This window comes from Procambarus clarkii, chromosome 5 (assembly GCF_040958095.1).
Source record: "Procambarus clarkii isolate CNS0578487 chromosome 5, FALCON_Pclarkii_2.0, whole genome shotgun sequence".
NCBI classification, from domain to species: domain Eukaryota; kingdom Metazoa; phylum Arthropoda; class Malacostraca; order Decapoda; family Cambaridae; genus Procambarus; species Procambarus clarkii.
The window spans coordinates 17,520,576-17,539,421 of record NC_091154.1 but is presented as its reverse complement, the minus strand read 5'-3'; the positions used below and the strand labels follow the sequence as shown (position 1 = coordinate 17,539,421).

General features: G+C 40.2%; 1 protein-coding gene across 1 annotated transcript in view; it reads right to left on the bottom strand.

The window, feature by feature from the left end:
* LOC123766585 (phosphoribosylformylglycinamidine synthase) overlaps nt 1-18,846 on the bottom strand; it is a 452,541-nt gene that overhangs the window by 316,550 nt on the left and 117,145 nt on the right. Inside the window, exon 6 of the mRNA XM_069302853.1 lies at nt 2,601-2,719. Coding sequence (XP_069158954.1) covers nt 2,601-2,719 — 119 coding nt within the window. The remainder of the gene's footprint in view (nt 1-2,600; nt 2,720-18,846) is intronic.

Genomic DNA, 18,846 nt, shown 5'->3' with positions numbered 1-18,846 from the left:
ACAACAGAGCGGATAGAGGTGTCTAGAGATGAAGTGGAAAATATGCTCAAGGAGCTAAATAAGAACAAAGCAGCTGGCCCAGATGGCGTTTCACCATGGGTTCTGAGAGAATGTGCATCTGAGCTCAGCATTCCACTTCACCTGATCTTTCAGGCATCCCTGTGTACAGGAATCGTAGCAGACATGTGGAAACAGGCTAACATAGTTCCAATCTACAAAAGTGGAAGCAGGGAAGACCCCCGTCAATTATAGACCTGTATCATTGACAAGTGTAATATTGAAAGTATTGGAAAAACGAATCAAAACTAAATGGGTAGAACACCTGGAGAGAAATGATATAATATCAGACAGACAGTATGGTTTTCGATCTGGAAGATCCTGTGTATCGAATTTACTCAGTTTCTATGATCGAGCCACAGAGATATTACAGGAAAGAGATGGTTGGGTTGACTGCATCTATCTGGACCTAAAAAAGGCTTTTGACAGAGTTCCACATAAGAGGTTGTTCTGGAAACTGGAAAATATTGGAGGGGTGACAGGTAAGCTTCTAACATGAAAAATTTTCTGACTGATAGAAAAATGAAGGCTGTGAGCAGAGGCAATGTATCGGACTGGAGAAATGTCACAAGTAGAGTACCACAGGGCTCAGTTCTTGCACCAGTGATGTTTATTGTCTACATAAATGATCTACCAGTTGGTATACAGAATTATATGAACATGTTTGCTTATGATGCTAAGATAATAGGAAGGATAAGAAATTTAGACGATTGTCATGCCCTTCAAGAAGACCTGGAGAAAATAAGTATATGGAGCGCCACTTGGCAAATGGAATTTAATGTTAATAAATGTCATGTTATGGAATGTGGAATAGGAGAACATAGACCCCACACAACCTATATATTATGTGAGAAATCTTTGAAGAATTCTGATAAAAAGAGAGATCTAGGGGTGGTTCTAGATAGAAAACTATCACCTGAGGACCACAAAGAATATTGTGCGAGGAGCCTATGCCACGCTTTCTAACTTCAGAATTGCTTTTAAATACATGGATGGCGATATACTAAAGAAATTGTTCACGACTTTTGTTAGGCCAAAGCTAGAATATGCAGCAGTTGTGTGGTGCCCATATCTTAAGAAGCACATCAACAAACTGGAATAGGTGCAAAGACATGTTACTAAGTGGCTCCCAGAACTGAAGGACAAGAGCTACGAGGAGAGGTTAGAGGCATTAAATATGCCAAAACTAGAAGACAAGAAAAAGAGGCGATATGATCACTACATATAAAATAGTAACAGGAATTGATAAAATCGATAGGGAAGATTTCCCGAGACCTGGAACTTTAAGAACAAGAGGTCATAGATATAAACTAGCTAAACACAGATGCCGAAGAAATATAAGAAAATTCACTTTCGCAAACAGAGTGGTAGACGGTTGGAACAAGTTAGGGGAGAAGGTGGTGGAGGCCAAGACCGTCAGTAGTTTCAAAGCGTTATATGACAAAGAGTGCTGGGAAGACGGGACACCACGAGCATAGCTCTCATCCTGTAACTACACTTAGGTAATTACTAAGCTGGTATGCTGAGTGCAGACAATAAAAGGTGGCCACACAGTCAGAAGACAACGCCACTACCCTCCCCTCCCACAGCATTACTCCTACCTCCATGGAGCACAGCGCTAAATATCACCACAATCCTGCTATTATCCGAACCCTGGTCAGTTGTATCAGTCAGGGGTCTTCTGTAATATCATCATCACTACACAACAGCATGAACAAGTATATTATGGCATTTTTAGGCGATGCTGTGGTTAAGCTGAACAGCATTGCTGAGAGTTCATGCTGCATGTATCAGGCTTGGTAGCTCACTCAATACTGAGGCTCCTAACACCTGGGAATTTAGCCCACTATTTTTTTTTTAAATGGCATCTGTTTACAAGAGCCCTGATGAAGGTGAGGTGAACCCCCATGTATCCGCGGGCCGTTTAAATCTTGCGTAGTACTCCAAAGCATCATATGATGCGATGCGCAATTTAAGGGTTAAAGGATATTTTTTTTTATGCACACATGAGTGTTGCATGGTATAATCAGTGATGCAGCCCAGGGGTTAAAGCTTAACTAATTTATATTTGAGGAATGTCTGGAACAACAATAGAAAATAAAAACAAACAACAACAATACTTTTGACCGAGATCTTCATCAGGAAAATACAAAAATTGTATACAAATTATATGTAAGAATGAGTGCCGGACCAACCAGGCTGTGGTGGGTATGTGGACCTCCAGGCTGCTCCAAGCAACAGCCTGGTGGACCAAACTCTCAAGTTAAGCCTGGCCTCAGACTGGGCTTAGGGAGTAAAAACTCCCAGAACCCCATCAAGCAGCTAAGGTCAGCTCAAATAAAATATCCAAATTACAATGCCATCACCAAATGCTAATAATCTGAGGATGCAAAGCCCATTGTGTTTTCTCAGAGCAAAAGTCATGGGAAAATTAAGCAAGGCACCTTCTTCAGTATCAAGTCTGAGAAAGTATTATCTAAAGCATTTTCTTACCACATCAATAAGTCCATACCAACAATGGATTGCTCTAACCTAATACTCACCTTGAATTGTCAGAGAAGGCTATAACATTGTTTGCATTAGTGGTATGGGGAGTGTTGGTGGCCATGACCATCTCGAAGAGAGACTGCGGTAGCTTCTTTCCCTCCAGAGTGTACTCTCCCTGCAATAGGAATTACATTTTCTGTTTATGTACACAATACACTACAACTGTAAACACATTTTCCAGTTTTCAAAACTTTAGGAATTTACACTGGTATTTCTAAGTAGCTTTTCTAGTAACTTTTAGCAACATTCATTTATTTTATATCTCATACACCAACCTACATCATCTATTGTACTGCAATTACATTATTGATTATCCATAGATCAAACCAAAAGGATTTGCAGTTTCCTATTCAATTAAAAGCAATTAACAGATGCTTTCATCTTCTCCAAATTCTATTTTGTATTGCTAATTCATGAAATTGTGTTGAGCCTTATCGAGTCCTGTCACATCAAAGCATCATTTGAGAGCTTCTTTTAAGGCACTGGCCCTCTTGAATAACTATGCACCAGTAAAAATCTTCCCATCATAAAATGATGATAGGACTGTATTTATAGCAAATATTTGGTCGAATGTTCAAAAATTAACATTTTGTCCTATTCATTTTTAAAAAGCATGACAAACTAAGCTAAAACCAAACAAACATTCATATCCCTACTACAGCATATGTACTCATAGGCCCGAGATGCCCTGTATTAGGCCTAGGAATACTGGGACATAAAGTAACTAAACAACACTACCTGTTAACAATTATTAAATAATTTGGGCTAATCCAATAATACAAACGTTCTGGGTTACAACAGTCCATGTTCTTGGGGAAGACCCTTGTGGCTCCAAGTTACTCTCTCATACTGTGGGACTAGTTGCCAAGTTCTACTAGCCTACCGGGGACCCAAGCCCGAACTTGTTAGGCCCTCCCCCACCCCTTACAGAGGTGTAGAGCAGTGGCATTCATGTATTCAGTTACTTATTTATGCCACCCACAAGGAAATGCACCCAGAAAGTTGTCAAAATAAAAACCACTACTGGCTTCATATATGACTAGCCTTGAGAACCACCTAAAGAACTCTCCAAACTAGTACAGTGGAACTTCAGTTCTCGTATGTCCCGTTCGTGAAGTTCTCGGTTCACGTAGTAATGTCTAGAGTCGATAGTAGTAGTTTGCCTAAGGGGTTGTTTGTTTATACACAAAAGGGTGCACCAAGCACATGGCTTTCTTGTGTGGCCCACCTCAGATTACCAGCATCCTGCCAAGGTGATGACTTCACTTTAATTCATTAACCCTTAACATGCTAGGGGTATAATATCCTTTCTTTCTCACACGCGCATGTAATTTTGAAAAAAAAAAAAAAAAAATTTCTTCCTAACCTGTTAACTTGTGTTCACTGATCACGGGAAAAATAATAAAAAAATCGTAAGTGGCATATATTGCCCGCTATAGGGCGGGGAAGTCTACCAAAAAACAGGAGCTGACTCAGCGTGCGTCCCAGGCGGTCTGTTGCTCGCCAGCTGTCAGGCCAGAGTTGCCACAAAGAGATAATTACCTAATTATTTCACTGTCTCTGATTGATTTTTCATAGTTTTTTTGCTGTAATATTATTCAATAGTGTGTAGTTTGATATATTTATATAATAAAATGAGTGAATCATTGCTGTACTCAAAAATATGGTGTGCATATTGTTGATTCAATTATGTTCATCAATCAGTGAACAAATACTTTGTCGGTTATTACACTATAAGCACAGGTTATATATAAGTATCTGCATGTTTTGTTCACTATAACGAACCACTAAGTAGCTATTACGAGTCAAAAAGTAACGACGAGTGACCACCGTGTACCAGCCAGCCACTCCCGCCTTCCCTCAAGTCATCTGATTCACCCACATTCTCCTCCCACAATACTGTTTTTGCTATAAATCACTATATACAGCTGTTATATATAAGTATCTACATGTTTTGTTCACCATAACTACATCTAAGCTTGTATGGTGAGTAAAGGCACAAAGACGTAGGACCTCACACAGTCAGCTGATGGCTGCCACCCTCAAGGCCAGACGCACTAATATTTCTCCTCCAACAATACTGTGTGGTGTTATTATGCTATATACACACATTATATATAAATATCTACCTGTTTTATTCACCATACTTGTACAAATAAACTGGTATGGTGCCCAAAGTAAAGGTAGCATCGTGGTAACTAGTAAACAACACCGTCGTCTACACGGTGGCGTCGTGCAGACGACGCCACCGCCCTCACCAAAATGGCGGCTCCCAACCTTCTCTTGCTGTTTATACCCTCTATACACACGTTATATATAAGTATCTACATTTGTGTTCACCGTAGCCAACCACTAAGCTGGTATGGTGAGTGCAGCCAATAAAAGGTGGCCACACAGTCAGAAGACATCGCCACCACCCTCCCTCCCACAGCATTACTCCTCCCTCCATGGCGCACAGCACTAAGTATCACCACAATCCTGCTATTATCAGAACCCTGGTCAGTTTTATCAGTCAGGGGTCTTCTGTAATATTATCATCGCTACATAATAGCATGAACAAGTATATTTTGGCATTTTTAGGCGATGCTGTGGTCACAAGCTGAACAGCAGTGCTGTTAGCTCATGCTGCGTGCATCAGGCTTGGTAGCTCACTCAATACCGAGGCCAATAACACCTGGGAGTTTGGACCACGATTTTTTTTAAAAATGGCGTCTGTTTACAAGAGACCTGATGAAGGTGTGGTGAACCCCGTGTATCCGCAGGCCGTTTAAATCTTGCGTAGTACTCCAACACGTCATATGACGTGATGCGCAGTTGACTGGAACAATGTCCAACACGTCGTATGACGTGATGCGCACTTTAAGGGTTAAGAAGAATTTCATTTTTTTGGGCCTTTTTTTTAGTTTCTGAACATAAAAGTAATTATTATATATCATGCCATGGGTCCCAAGAAAGTCAGTGGTAAAGTTTAACCTAAGAAAAATACGAGTATGACCATAGAGAATATAAAAAGATAATTCGTAAACAAAAATGGTGTGCGGGCTGCTGAACTTACTAGACTGTAAAACAAAATTATCTGAACGATATGCTCCGTAATTGCAAGGAAAAAAGGAAATTTTGCATGCTAAAGTGGCAAAAAGCATAACAACAATGACAAAACAAAAAATACAAACACTTGAGGAGGTTGAAAAGTTATTGTTAACCACTGCACTGCGCAACGTGCCTTGAGGCTCTTGATGGGAGGTGCGCAACGCGCCTCAGGGGGGGGATCCTATAGGTATAGCGTACAATTCAAAATGCCCACACCTATATAGGGGTTCACATCAGCTTCTTCAGGGCTCTTGTAAACAGACGCTTTTAACCATTAAACTGCGCATGACGTATATATACGCCATGAGTACCATGTCCCACGGTGCGCATGGAGTACATATACGCCATAGGGTGCCAGGCACGATTCAAATGGCCCACGGCTACACAGGGTTCACATTAGCTTCCTCAGGGCTCTTGTAAACAGATGCCATTTTTATTTTAAATTGTGGGCAATATTCTCAGGATTGAGAGGCACAGTACTGTTGGAGCAACCAAGGTTGGCGCACGCAGCATGAGCAAGCAGCATTGCTGTTCAGCTTGTGACCACAGCATCTCCGAAAAATGTCAAAATAAATATGTAATTGCTATTATTTAGCGATGACAATATTACAGATGACCCCCTGACTGTGATATAAATAATCAGGGTTGTGATAATTAGCACTGTGGGAGGAGTGATGCTGAGGGACGGAGGGAGATTGCATCGTTTACTGACTGTGTGGTCACCTGTTATAGTCTGCATTCACCATACCAGCTCAGTGGTTCTCTATGGTGAACACAAATGTAGATACTTATATATAATGTGTGTATTAATGTAATAACAGTAAAAGGATTATGCTGGGAGGAGCAATTTGGGTGACGGAGGTGACGTTGTCTGCATGATTTGTCTGGCTGTGCAGAGGGAGGCTACTATGCTCTTTGGGCACTCTACAAGCTCAGGTGTACAGTTACAGTGCATACAATACGTATATACTTATTACACGATATACACACATTATGTATAACACTGCAAACAGTATTGTTGGGAGAAAAAGTTTAGTGCGTGTGACCTTGAATGATTTAGGGAGCCGCCAGCCGACTGTGTGTATAGCGATGACTCTTAGTGCCTGAACTAACTATATCAGCTTAGTTGTACAGTTGTGGTGAGCAAAACATGTAGATTCTTATCAAATCAAATCAAATGTTTATTTAGGTAAGGTACATACATATAAGAGATTTTACAAAGAGTGATGGATTTATAGTTGAGGCTAGTACATACAATGCCTAAAGCCACTATTACGCAAAGCGTTTCGGGCATGAAAAACTTAAATGACTAAAGCTTAATACTAATTGAGCATAAAGAGTAAAATGAAAACATGGAATGAAAACATAGCTGGAAAAGCAGCACAAATACAATACTGTCGACAAACAGCGCTCTTTTAAAAAAAAAAAAAAAAAAAAAAAAAACATTGGTTGACAATAGAGGGGTAAGGTAGGTTACAGGGAATTTATTAAGTATAGCTTCATTTTTATCTTAAACTGGTTGAGAGAGGTACAGTCTTTAACATGGTTGGGAAGGTCATTCCACAATCTGGGTCCCTTGATTTGTAGAGCATTTCTAGTTTGATTAAGTCGTACTCTAGGAATATCAAAACTGTATTTATTTCTGGTGTGGTGCTCATGGGTTCTGTTACAACCTTCTATGAAGGTTTTGAGGTCAGGATTGGCATTACAGTTTAGCGTTTAATATATGTATAATACACATGAGAGAAAGTGCAGTGACTTAATGTCTAACATATTCAGAGATTTGAGTAGGGGTACCGAGTGATGTCTGGGGCCAGAGTTGGATATTGTCCTAATAGCAGCTTTGTGTTGAGTAATTAGAGGACGTGAATGATTTTGGGTAGTAGAAGGTATATAACGTCTGTATATTGTGAATACAATATAAAACAGGATGGTGGGAGGAAAAAGTGGGCGAGTGAGGCGTTGTTAAGGGAGTGGCAATGAGTGGCTGGCTGGTGTGGCGGTAACTCCTCGTTGCTTTTCGACTCTCAATACCAACTTAGTGGTTCGTTATGGTGAACAAAACATGCAGATACTTATATATAACCTGTGTATAGAGTGTAATAGCAGCAAAACTATTTGTTTGTTTTATATACATAATTGAATCACTAATATGCACATCATACTTTTGAGTATAGTGATTATTCACCACTTTTATTATATAAATATATTACAATACACACTATTGAATAATATTACTGCAAAAAACTAAGAAAAAATCAATTAAAGACAGAAATAATTAAGTGATAATATCTTTGTGGCAACTCCCACCTGTCAGCGCGGCTCTGACGACTGCTCTGTCAACGCCCACTTTTTGCCAGATTTCCTCGGTCAACTGCGCCCAAAATGTCACCTACAATTTTTTTTTTCCCCGTGCTCAGGGAACACAAATTAACATTTTAAGAAGACAAAATAATTTTAGAATTTTTTTTTCTTGCGCACAGGGGTGTAAATGTCCTCAGGACCCCTGAGCAGTGGAAGGGTTAAAAAAAAAGAAAAAAAAAAAAATCGTGGCCAACATTTCCGGGTGAGAGAGCCTCAGTACTGAGTGAGCCACCAAGGCTGGCGCACACAGCATGAGCTCACAGCACTTCTATTCAGCTTGTGACCACAGCATCGCCTAATAATGTCAAAATATTTATTTAACTGGTATTATTTAGCCATGATAGTATTACAGAAGAGCCTGAGTGTGATAAAGACTTTGTACAATGTTCAAATATCAGTGAATCAATGCTGTTCAAGATGTTTGCAGTGCTAGCCACACCATTATTTCGTCCATCTAGGAATCTTCAAACGACTTCTCATGTTCCTTTCCAAAATAAACTTGTGGTAAATGATTCATTTACAGAATTTAGTGACCAGGATTCTGATAAAAGCAGGATTGTGGTGATAATTAGTGCTGCATGTAGTATTGAGGGAGGAGGAATTTGGCGAGGCGGGAGGGAATCGACGTAGTGTCAGCGTGTGGCAGCCACTCTTGTTTGGACTCACCATACTAGCTTAGTGGTTCATTATGGTGAACACAAATGTAGATACTTATTACACTATATACACAACAGCAACAGGAGTATGTTGGAAGGAGCCATTTTGATGAGGGAGGTGGCGTTGTACTCTTAGCGTCATCTGCTGTGTGACTTGTCGTGCAGTGTATGGTGGCCACTGTGCTGTTTGGACTCAATACCAGCTTAGTTATACAGTTATGATGAATAAAACATGTAAATACTTCTACATAACGTGTGTAAATGGTGTAATAAAAAATAACAGTATGGTGGGAGGAGAAATGTTGACGAGTAAGGTGTTCGAGGAGTGAGGGAGGGCTGGCTGGATGTGGCAGCTCAGTCTTGTTTTTGGGTTCACCATACCAACTTAGTGGTTCATTATGGTCAACACATATGTACATGGATATATTTTCAACATGTGTATATAGTTTAATAACAGCAAAAATATTATTTGATTGATCATAAAATATACCGTGTGTCATATAAGCCCCATAATTTTGAACATAGCGCAACCTGTTCTCGCACTTTCGTATAGTCAATATTGACTTATTAAATACATTCATATGTGACATACTAATATATTGTTTATATTTTAGTTTACCTTGAAAAGCTTCATAGAAAACACCAACCTTACCTAACCTTTATAGTATGTTAAGATAAGCATCTTATTGCTTCGTAATTACAATTATTACTTAACCTATTATAGGTATAGCTTAAGTAATAATTGTAATTACGAAGCAATAAGATGCTTATCTTCGTAATTACAATTATTACTTAACCTATTATAGGTATAGGTTAAGTAATAATTGTGATTACGAAGCAATAAGATTCTTATCTTAACATACTAAGAAGGTTAGGTAAGGTCGGTGTTTTCTATGAAGCTTTTCAAGGTAAACTAAAATATTCACAATAAATTAGTATGTCACATATGCACTTATTTAATAAGTCAATATTGACTAAGAAAGTGTGAGAATGGGTTGCATAGCGATATTCCACACTTTGAACTATATAAATTCCACAAATTACACACTTGAATAATATTAAAGCCAGAGAAGAAACGAATGAGAAACATCAAAATAATTGTGAAACTTTATATTTGCAGCAACTGCTGCCCAACCGGGTGACGGGGGGACCGACTGACCCCAAGTGCTCCATCGCTCAGCACCCATAATTTGCTCAACTTTCCAGCACCATCACGGCTGATGAATGTCACATACAATTTTTTTTTTTTTTTTTTTTAGTTTCCCATGATCAGAGACTGCATTTTTATAATGTAAGAAAAATTTTTGGAAAGAATTTATTTTCGGCGCACCACGGGTGTGTCAAATTTTAATGCCGAGCAGTTCAGTGGTTAATTTGGATCAACGAGAAGCAGTTAGCAGGTGATAGCATTTCAGAGGCTCTCATTTGTGCAAAAGCAAGGATGTTGCATGAAGATCTGATAAAGATAACCCCAGGAACGAGTGATGCATATACGAAAGAGTTTAAGGCGAGCAGGGGATGGTTTGAGAAATTTAGAAAGTGGCGGCATTCAGAGTGTTGTGAAACATGGTGAGGGTGCCAGCTCAGACGAAGAAGGGGCTGATAGATTTGTTTGTAATTTTCAAGTTTTTGTGCTGAGTGAGGGATGCGTACCACAACAAGTGTTTGTGACGAAACAGGGCTATTCTGGAAAAAATTGCAGAAGAGAACATAAATTACCCGGACCTCGTTGTCCGGACACAAGCCTATGAAAGATAGGCTCACTCTTGTGCTGTGTGGTAATGCAAGTGGTGATTTTAAAATTAAACCCTTGCTTGTATATTATTCTGAAAATTCAAGGGTTTTCAAAAAAATATAATGTGCAGAAAACAAACTGTGATGTGAGGGCTAATAGTAAGGCATGGGTGACAAGGTAATTTTTAAACGAGTGGGTAAATGAAGTGGTTTGCCCTGCCATAAAAAAAATATCTTTAGGAGAATAGTTTGCCACTTAAGGCTGTACTTTTCCTCAACAATGCTCCTGCTTATCCTCCAGGACTGGAGGATGCATTGTCGAGGGAATTTAGTGTTGTTACAATAAAGTTTCTTCCTCCCAACACCACTCCTCAAATTCAGCCTATGATCCAGAAAATCATTGCCAATTTGAAGAAACTTTATGGCAGGGCACTTTAACAGAAATTTGTCAAAGCAACTGATACCATAAAGCTCACCCTCAAGAGAGTTCTGGAAAAACCATTTTCGCATTGAGTGCTTTAACCACAGGACTGCGTCAACCGAGAAAACTCTCATTTTTTTCGTACCCATTCAAAATGTGCGCACGGTAGGTTGTGCGCAGTAGGTTGTGTGCGGAAAATGGACTGTTAGGACCTCCGGTGAGAGGCAGCCATCTTCTACAAAATTCCCAGAATGCCCTAGGGCTGCTGGCTGGGTTAGTACTGAGTGAGCAACCATGGGTGGCACACGCTCCTCTGGCTCCCAAAAACCTATCCGACACGGTGTTGAAAGATCGTGCTCTGTCGGTGAAATTCAGACCTTATTGTTTAAGAACATAAGGGTCATGATATTGGTGAAGCTGGCTGTAATAAGGACCTAACACAAAGGTCCGATGCAAGTCACACAGCACCTATGAGGAAGATACAGTGAGCGTATCCAGTTGTAGGTCCGAGTGCCACCCTTGCCCACCTATGCTATCTCCAATTTATTTAGATGACATTGATGAATCGTTTTCTGCATTCAGTGATGATGCATCTGATACAAGTAGCATAGATGAACTGCATTAGCAGCTTCCATGGTGGTGTTTTCCATAGATATTTTCAACGATAGCTGAATCTCTTCCAGGCTGACTGACACTCAGAGTAGCTAAATCTCTTCCTGTGTGGGACCTAACAAAACTATCTTTTCAAGACTACCTTACAAAGTGATCTTTTCCTATAATCTTTTCAATGCTACCTTATGCTTAATAAGCTTGGCTACATGCCACCTACAAGTACTAAAGCCAAGGGTGTACGTGAATGCGTTATTTGTAAGCACAGAACGAAGAAACAGTAAGCGAAAATCTATCTGTACCTGGTGCACTGAGAGCGAACTCGCGCTGTGTACCATGGACTACTTCGTTGATTATTACTCACTTCCGAAGTACTGAGTATAAAACAGTGTGTTACCGTGTAAATAGTGTGTGAAACTGTATATACTGTAATTTTAGTGAATTTTTAACAGGTAATATTGTGACAAAACATTTATTGTGGATACATTACTGTCACATGAATCACAGTTCCATGGAACATTATGAACGTTCTACTGTATACATATTGTAAGAGACAAATATGCATCATATACGATAAAAAAAAATAAAACCGCATTGGAAATACAGGTACATAGAACAAATAATTGAAAATATATTTGTGGCAACATGCGTTGTTTGAATGACCCGCGCAACCGTGTCTGAGCGAGTCATGCACGGGCGACCAGCCCCTGACGATGTCAGAGCGTAACTTGTCCACGTCCCTATAGCCAAAATAAGTAGAATTTGTTATTTATTTTTCATAAACATGTTCAGGGAAGGGAATTTATCATTTTACAAATAAAGATTTTCTGAGGAACACATTATTTCATGTGCACAGGGGGGAATTTCACAATAATCTCGACGCATCACAGTGATTAAAAAAATGTCCGAATTCCCCATAATGACCTCAACCGAAATCAACCTTTTCAACTGCTTAAACCTCATTTTCTTCCAGATTATAATGCATTGCATACTTTATTCCCAAAAAGACATGGTCACTTTTACCAAAGGGAGGGAGGTACTGAATGTCAAATATCACCATCTTTCCTGCCAAATATCAAAACCAGCAAGGAGGGAACATCCCCCTTCCCTCATCCTCATAGCTTGCTTAACATGTTGAAACATAAATGTTTCCAGGATGAGGGTTTACAAATCTAGAAGTCCAAAAATCCTTTGTTCTAGCTTCATACACCTCCCAGTCAATGGATTTTAAGTTGAAGTCGCCAACTACCAACAGTCGTGATCTATATCGGCTCTCGCTATAATTTCTCTCATTGGTACAAGACCCCTCTCGTTTATTATCTAGTAAGTAATTATAAAAGAAGGCACCAAACCGGGAAGGCTATGTAGTACCATCAAATGTGCGGGATAATCAGAGGGCGCTAAATATCACCAAGGATGCCAATACGAGAACAGAAATGCCCAAGACAAACGATATTAAAGGTATCCGAGTCGCCAAGAATTCTATCAAGGGACAAGCGACCGTGGGGGACAGTCAGAAAACAAGACACGCTCGTCCTGGAAGTCAGGACATTCAACAAGGATATGCACAACCTTAAGAGGGACAATGCAATTTGGACAATAAGGAACAGGGCGACGCTCCATTAAGTGACCGCGAGTTAAATGGGTATGGCCAATACGTAACCAAGCCAGAGCCGTTTCCCACTGCCAGTTACGGTGGTAGGAGGAAGGCCACTAGGACACACGACTCTTAGGAGTACGCAGTTTGTTACCAATCAGCAAGCTCAGCATTCCTCTTCAACTGATTTTTCAGGCATCCCTGTTTACAGGAGTTGTAGCTGATGTGTGGAAAAAGGCTAACAGTTCCAATCTACAAAAGTGGAAGCAGGGAAGACCCCCTCAATTATAGACCTGTATCATTGACAAGTGTAATAGTGAAAGTATTGGATAAACTAATCAAAACTAAATGGGTAGAACACCTGGAGAGAAATGATATAATATCAGACAGACACTATGGTTTTCGATCTGGAAGATCCTGTGTATCGAATTTACTCAGTTTCTATGATCGAGCCACAGAGATATTACAGGAAAGAGATGGTTGGGTTGACTGCATCTATCTGGACCTAAAAAAGGCTTTCGACAGAGTTCCACATAAGAGGTTGTTCTGGAAACTGGAAAATATTGGAGGGGTGACAGGTAAGCTTCTATCATGGATGATAAATTTTCTGACTGATAGAAAAATGAGGGCAGTAATCAGAGGCAATGTATCGGAATGGAGAAATGTCACAAGTGGAGTACCACAGGGTTCAGTTCTTGCACCAGTGATGTTTATTGTGTACATAAATGATCTACCAGTTGGTATACAGAATTATATGAACATCTTTGCTGATGATAAGATAATAGGAAGGATAAGAAATTTAGATGATTGTCATGCCCTTCAAGAAGACCTGGACAAAAGTATATGGAGCACCACTTGGCAAATGGAATTTAATGTTAACAAATGTCATGTTATGAAATGTGGAATAGGAGAACATAGACCCCACACAACCTACATATTATGTGAGAAATCTTTAAAGAATTCTGATAAAGAAAGAGATCTAGGGGTGGTTCTAGATAGAAAACTATCACCTGAGGACCACAAAGAATATTGTGCAAGGAGCCTATGCTATGCTTTCTAACTTCAGAATTGCATTTAAATACATGGATGGCGATATACTAAAGAAATTGTTCATGACTTTTGTTAGGCCAAAGCTTGAATATGCAGCTGTTGTGTGGTGCCCATATCTTCAGAAGCACATCAACAAACTGGAAAAGGTGCAAAGACATGCTACTAAGTGGCTCCCAGAACTGAAGGGCAAGAGCTACAAGGAGAGGTTAGAAGCATTAAGCATGCCAAAACTAGAAGACAGAAGAAAAAGAGGTGATATGATCACTACATACAAAATAGTAACAGGAAGTGATAAAATCGACAGGGAAGATTTCCTGAAACCTGGCACTTCAAGAACAAGAGGTCATAGATTTAAACTAGCTAAACACAGATGCCGAAGAAATATAAGAAAATTCACCTTCGCAAATAGAGTGGTAGATGGTTGGAACAAGTGAAGTGAGAAGGTGGTGGAGGCCAAGACCGTCAGTAGTTTCAAAGCGTTATATGACAGAGTGCTGGGAAGACGGGACACCACGAGCGTAGCTCTCATCCTGTAACTACACTTAGGTAATTACACTTAGGTAATTACACAGCGTACACATGTCCACACACCCACACACACACACACAGCGTACACGTCCACACACCCACACACACACACAGCGTACACATGTCCACACACCCACACACACACACAGCGTACACATGTCCACACACCCACACACACACACAGCGTACACATGTCCACACACACACACACAGCGTACACATGTCCACACACCCACACACACACACACAGCGTACACATGTCCACACACACACACAGCGTACACATGTCCACACACACACACAGCGTACACATGTCCACACACACACACACACACACACAGCGTACACATGTCCACACACCCACACACACACACACAGCGTACACATGTCCACACACACACACAGCGTACACATGTACACACACACACTCACACAGCGTACACATGTACACACACACACTCACACAGCGTACACATGTACACACACTCACACAGCGTACACATGTCCACATACCCACACACACACACACACACACACACAGCATCAAAGAAGTGTGTTCGGAAGTCAAAACCAGAAATGACCAACAAGAAGCAGAAATTAGGCAAGCAATTAGGAAAGAACTGGTTACCAACAGTAAACTGGTACAAAACACTGCAGATAGAACTAGGTCCATAATCATTTTTGGATGTTTAGAGAAGGAAATTTCATCTAGGGTGGACCGAGCAGCAGAAGAGATGAAAATCAGAGAAAATAGTAGGTTTAGGAGAAGGCTCAAAGGAAAATGTCAGTGATTTTAGAAGAATAGGAAAATATGAGAAAGAAAAGAACCGCCCCTTAAGGGTGACCTTTAATGGAGTGAAAAACATGATGGAAGTGCTAAGAAATGCCAGGAAACTGCAGAGTGATGAGGTTGGCAAATCTTGGTCAATAAGACAAGACCTCTCCAAGGAAGACAGAGAAAAGCTGAAAATGAACTTGATTGAGGCAAAACGGCTAAATGGGGATAGAAATCAAGAAGACAGAAATTCTTTTTTTTACAAAGTGACAGGGACTGGAAAGCTTGTGAAATGGTACATAAAAACAAAGCAACAAGATCAGTAGTGGAAGGGGGAGTAAAGAGCAAAGGAAAAGGGAACATGTTCCTGAAAATTGTATATACCAACATAGATGGAGTGAGGTCAAAAACTTTGGAGTTGCAAGATATAATCCAGCTTAGGGTCCCAGATATTGTTGCATTATCAGAAACGAAACTTGAAGGAAATATAATAAATGAAGTCATATTCCCAAGAGGCTACTCAGTTTGGAGACGTGACAGGAAAACTAGGAAGGGAGGAGGAGTGGCTGTACTGGTGAAAAAACACCTGAAGGTAAAAGAGTTAATATTTGAAAACCCTCGAGATATTGACATTATGGCATTGCAGGTCTGGAATCAGGATGATAAGCTGATAATTGTAAATACCTACAGCCCACCAGCAAGCAACACTTGGACAAAGGAAGAACTGGATGACAAACGAGAGGGCCTCATAATGGTCATGAGAGACATTATTGTACAAGCAGATAAAGATAAATCACGACTGTTGATACTGGGGGACTTCAACTTTAGAGCAATAGACTGGGAGGCCTATGAAGCAAGAACGGAGGACTTTTGGACATGCAGATTTGTGAACCTCATTCTGGAGACATTCTTGTATCAACACAAAGCAAGCCACAAGAATGAGGGAAGGAGATATACCGTCAGTACTGGATCTAGTATTCACCAGGAAAGAAGAAGAGATTTTTGACATCCAGTACCTTCCTCCCTTGTGAAAGAGTGATCACGTCCTGTTAGACATTAAATATGCTTTAAGATATCATCTAGAAGAAAATGGGGACATTGAAACAGTTGATAAACTCGATTTAAAGAGAGGCAACTATGGGGAACTTCGAAATTTTTTTAATGAGTGTAATTGGACAGAATTGTTGCTAGGCAGGGAAGTAAATGAAATGTATGCCAAATTTTTAAAACTATACGAGGAAGGCACACAAACATTCATACCAAAACAGAGATGCAGGACCAGAAAACAGGATTGGTTCGACAGAAATTGTGAGAGGGCAAGAGACCAAAAGACACAAAAATGGAATCAGTATAGGAAGAGGCCAAACCCCCAAACATATCAGCGATACAAAGATGCGAGAAACAATTATACAGCAGTAAGGAGAGAGGCAGAAAGAAATTTTGAAAAAGGGATAGCAGATAAATGTAAAACAGAACCGGGCCTATTCTACAAATTCATAAACAACAAATTGCAGGTAAAGGATAATATCCAGAGGTTGGAAATGGGAAACAGATTCACGGAAAATGAAAAGGAAATGTGTGAAACATTAAATGAAAAGTTCCAAAGTGTGTTTGTACAAAATGAAATCTTCAGAGAACCAGACACAATAAGAATTCCAGAGAACAACATAGAGCGGATAGAGGTGTCTAGAGATGAAGTGGAAAATATGCTTAAGGAGCTCGGGAGGAACAAAGCAGCTGGCCCAGATGGCGTTTCACCATGGGTTCTGAGAGAATGTGCATCTGAGCTCAGCATTCCACTTCACCTGATCTTTCAGGCATCCCTGTGTACAGGAATCGTAGCAGACGTGTGGAAACAGGCTAACATAGTTCCAATCTACAAAAGTGGCAGCAGGGAAGACCCCCTCAATTATAGACCTGTATCATTGACAAGTGTAATAGTGAAAGTATTGGAAAAGCTAATCAAAACTAAATGGGTAGAACACCTGGAGAGAAATGATATAATATCAGACAGACAGTATGGTTTTCGATCAGGAAGATCCTGTGTATCGAATTTACTCAGTTTCTATGATCGGGCCACAGAGATATTACAGGAAAGAGATGGCTGGGTTGACTGCATCTATCTGGACCTAAAAAAGGCTTTCGACAGAGTTCCACATAAGAGGTTGTTCTGGAAACTGGAAAATATTGGAGGGGTGACAGGTAAGCTTCTATCATGGATGAAAAATTTTCTGACTGATAGAAAAATGAGGGCAGTAATCAGAGGCAATGTATCGGAATGGAGAAATGTCACAAGTGGAGTACCACAGGGTTCAGTTCTTGCACCAGTGATGTTTATTGTGTACATAAATGATCTACCAGTTGGTATACAGAATTATATGAACATGTTTGCTGATGATGCTAAGATAATAGGAAGGATAAGAAATTTAGATGATTGTCATGCCCTTCAAGAAGACCTGGACAAAATAAGTATATGGAGCACCACTTGGCAAATGGAATTTAATGTTAATAAATGTCATGTTATGGAATGTGGAATAGGAGAACATAGACCCCACACAACCTATATATTATGTGAGAAATCTTTAAAGAATTCTGATAAAGAAAGAGATCTAGGAGTGGTTCTAGATAGAAAACTATCACCTGAGGACCACATTAAGAATATTGTGCAAGGAGCCTATGCAATGCTTTCTAACTTCAGAATTGCATTTAAATACATGGATGGCGATATACTAAAGAAATTGTTCATGACTTTTGTTAGGCCAAAGCTAGAATATGCAGCTGTTGTGTGGTGCCCATATCTTAAGAAGCACATCAACAAACTGGAAAAGGTGCAAAGACATGCTACTAAGTGGCTCCCAGAACTGAAGGGCAAGAGCTACGAGGAGAGGTTAGAAGCATTAAATATGTCAAAACTAGAAGACAGAAGAAAAAGAGGTGATATGATCACTACGTACAAAATAGTAACAGGAATTGATAAAATCGACAGGGAAGACTTCCTGAGACCTGGAACTTCAAGAACAAGAGGCCATAGCTTTAAACTAGCTAAACACAGATGCCGAAGAAATATAAGAAAATTCACCTTCGCAAATAGAGTGGTAGACGGTTGGAACAAGTTAAGTGAGAAGGTGGTGGAGGCCAAGACCGTCAGTAGTTTCAAAGCGTTATATGACAAAGAGTGCTGGGAAGACGGGACACCACGAGCGTAGCTCTCATCCTGTAACTACACTTAGGTAATTACACTTAGGTAATTACAGCGTACACATGTCCACACACCCCCACACACACACAGCATACACATGTCCACACACCCACACACACACAGCGTACACATGTCCACACACACCCACACCCACACACGTACACATGTGCACACACCCACACACACAGTGTACACATGTGCACACACCCACACACACAG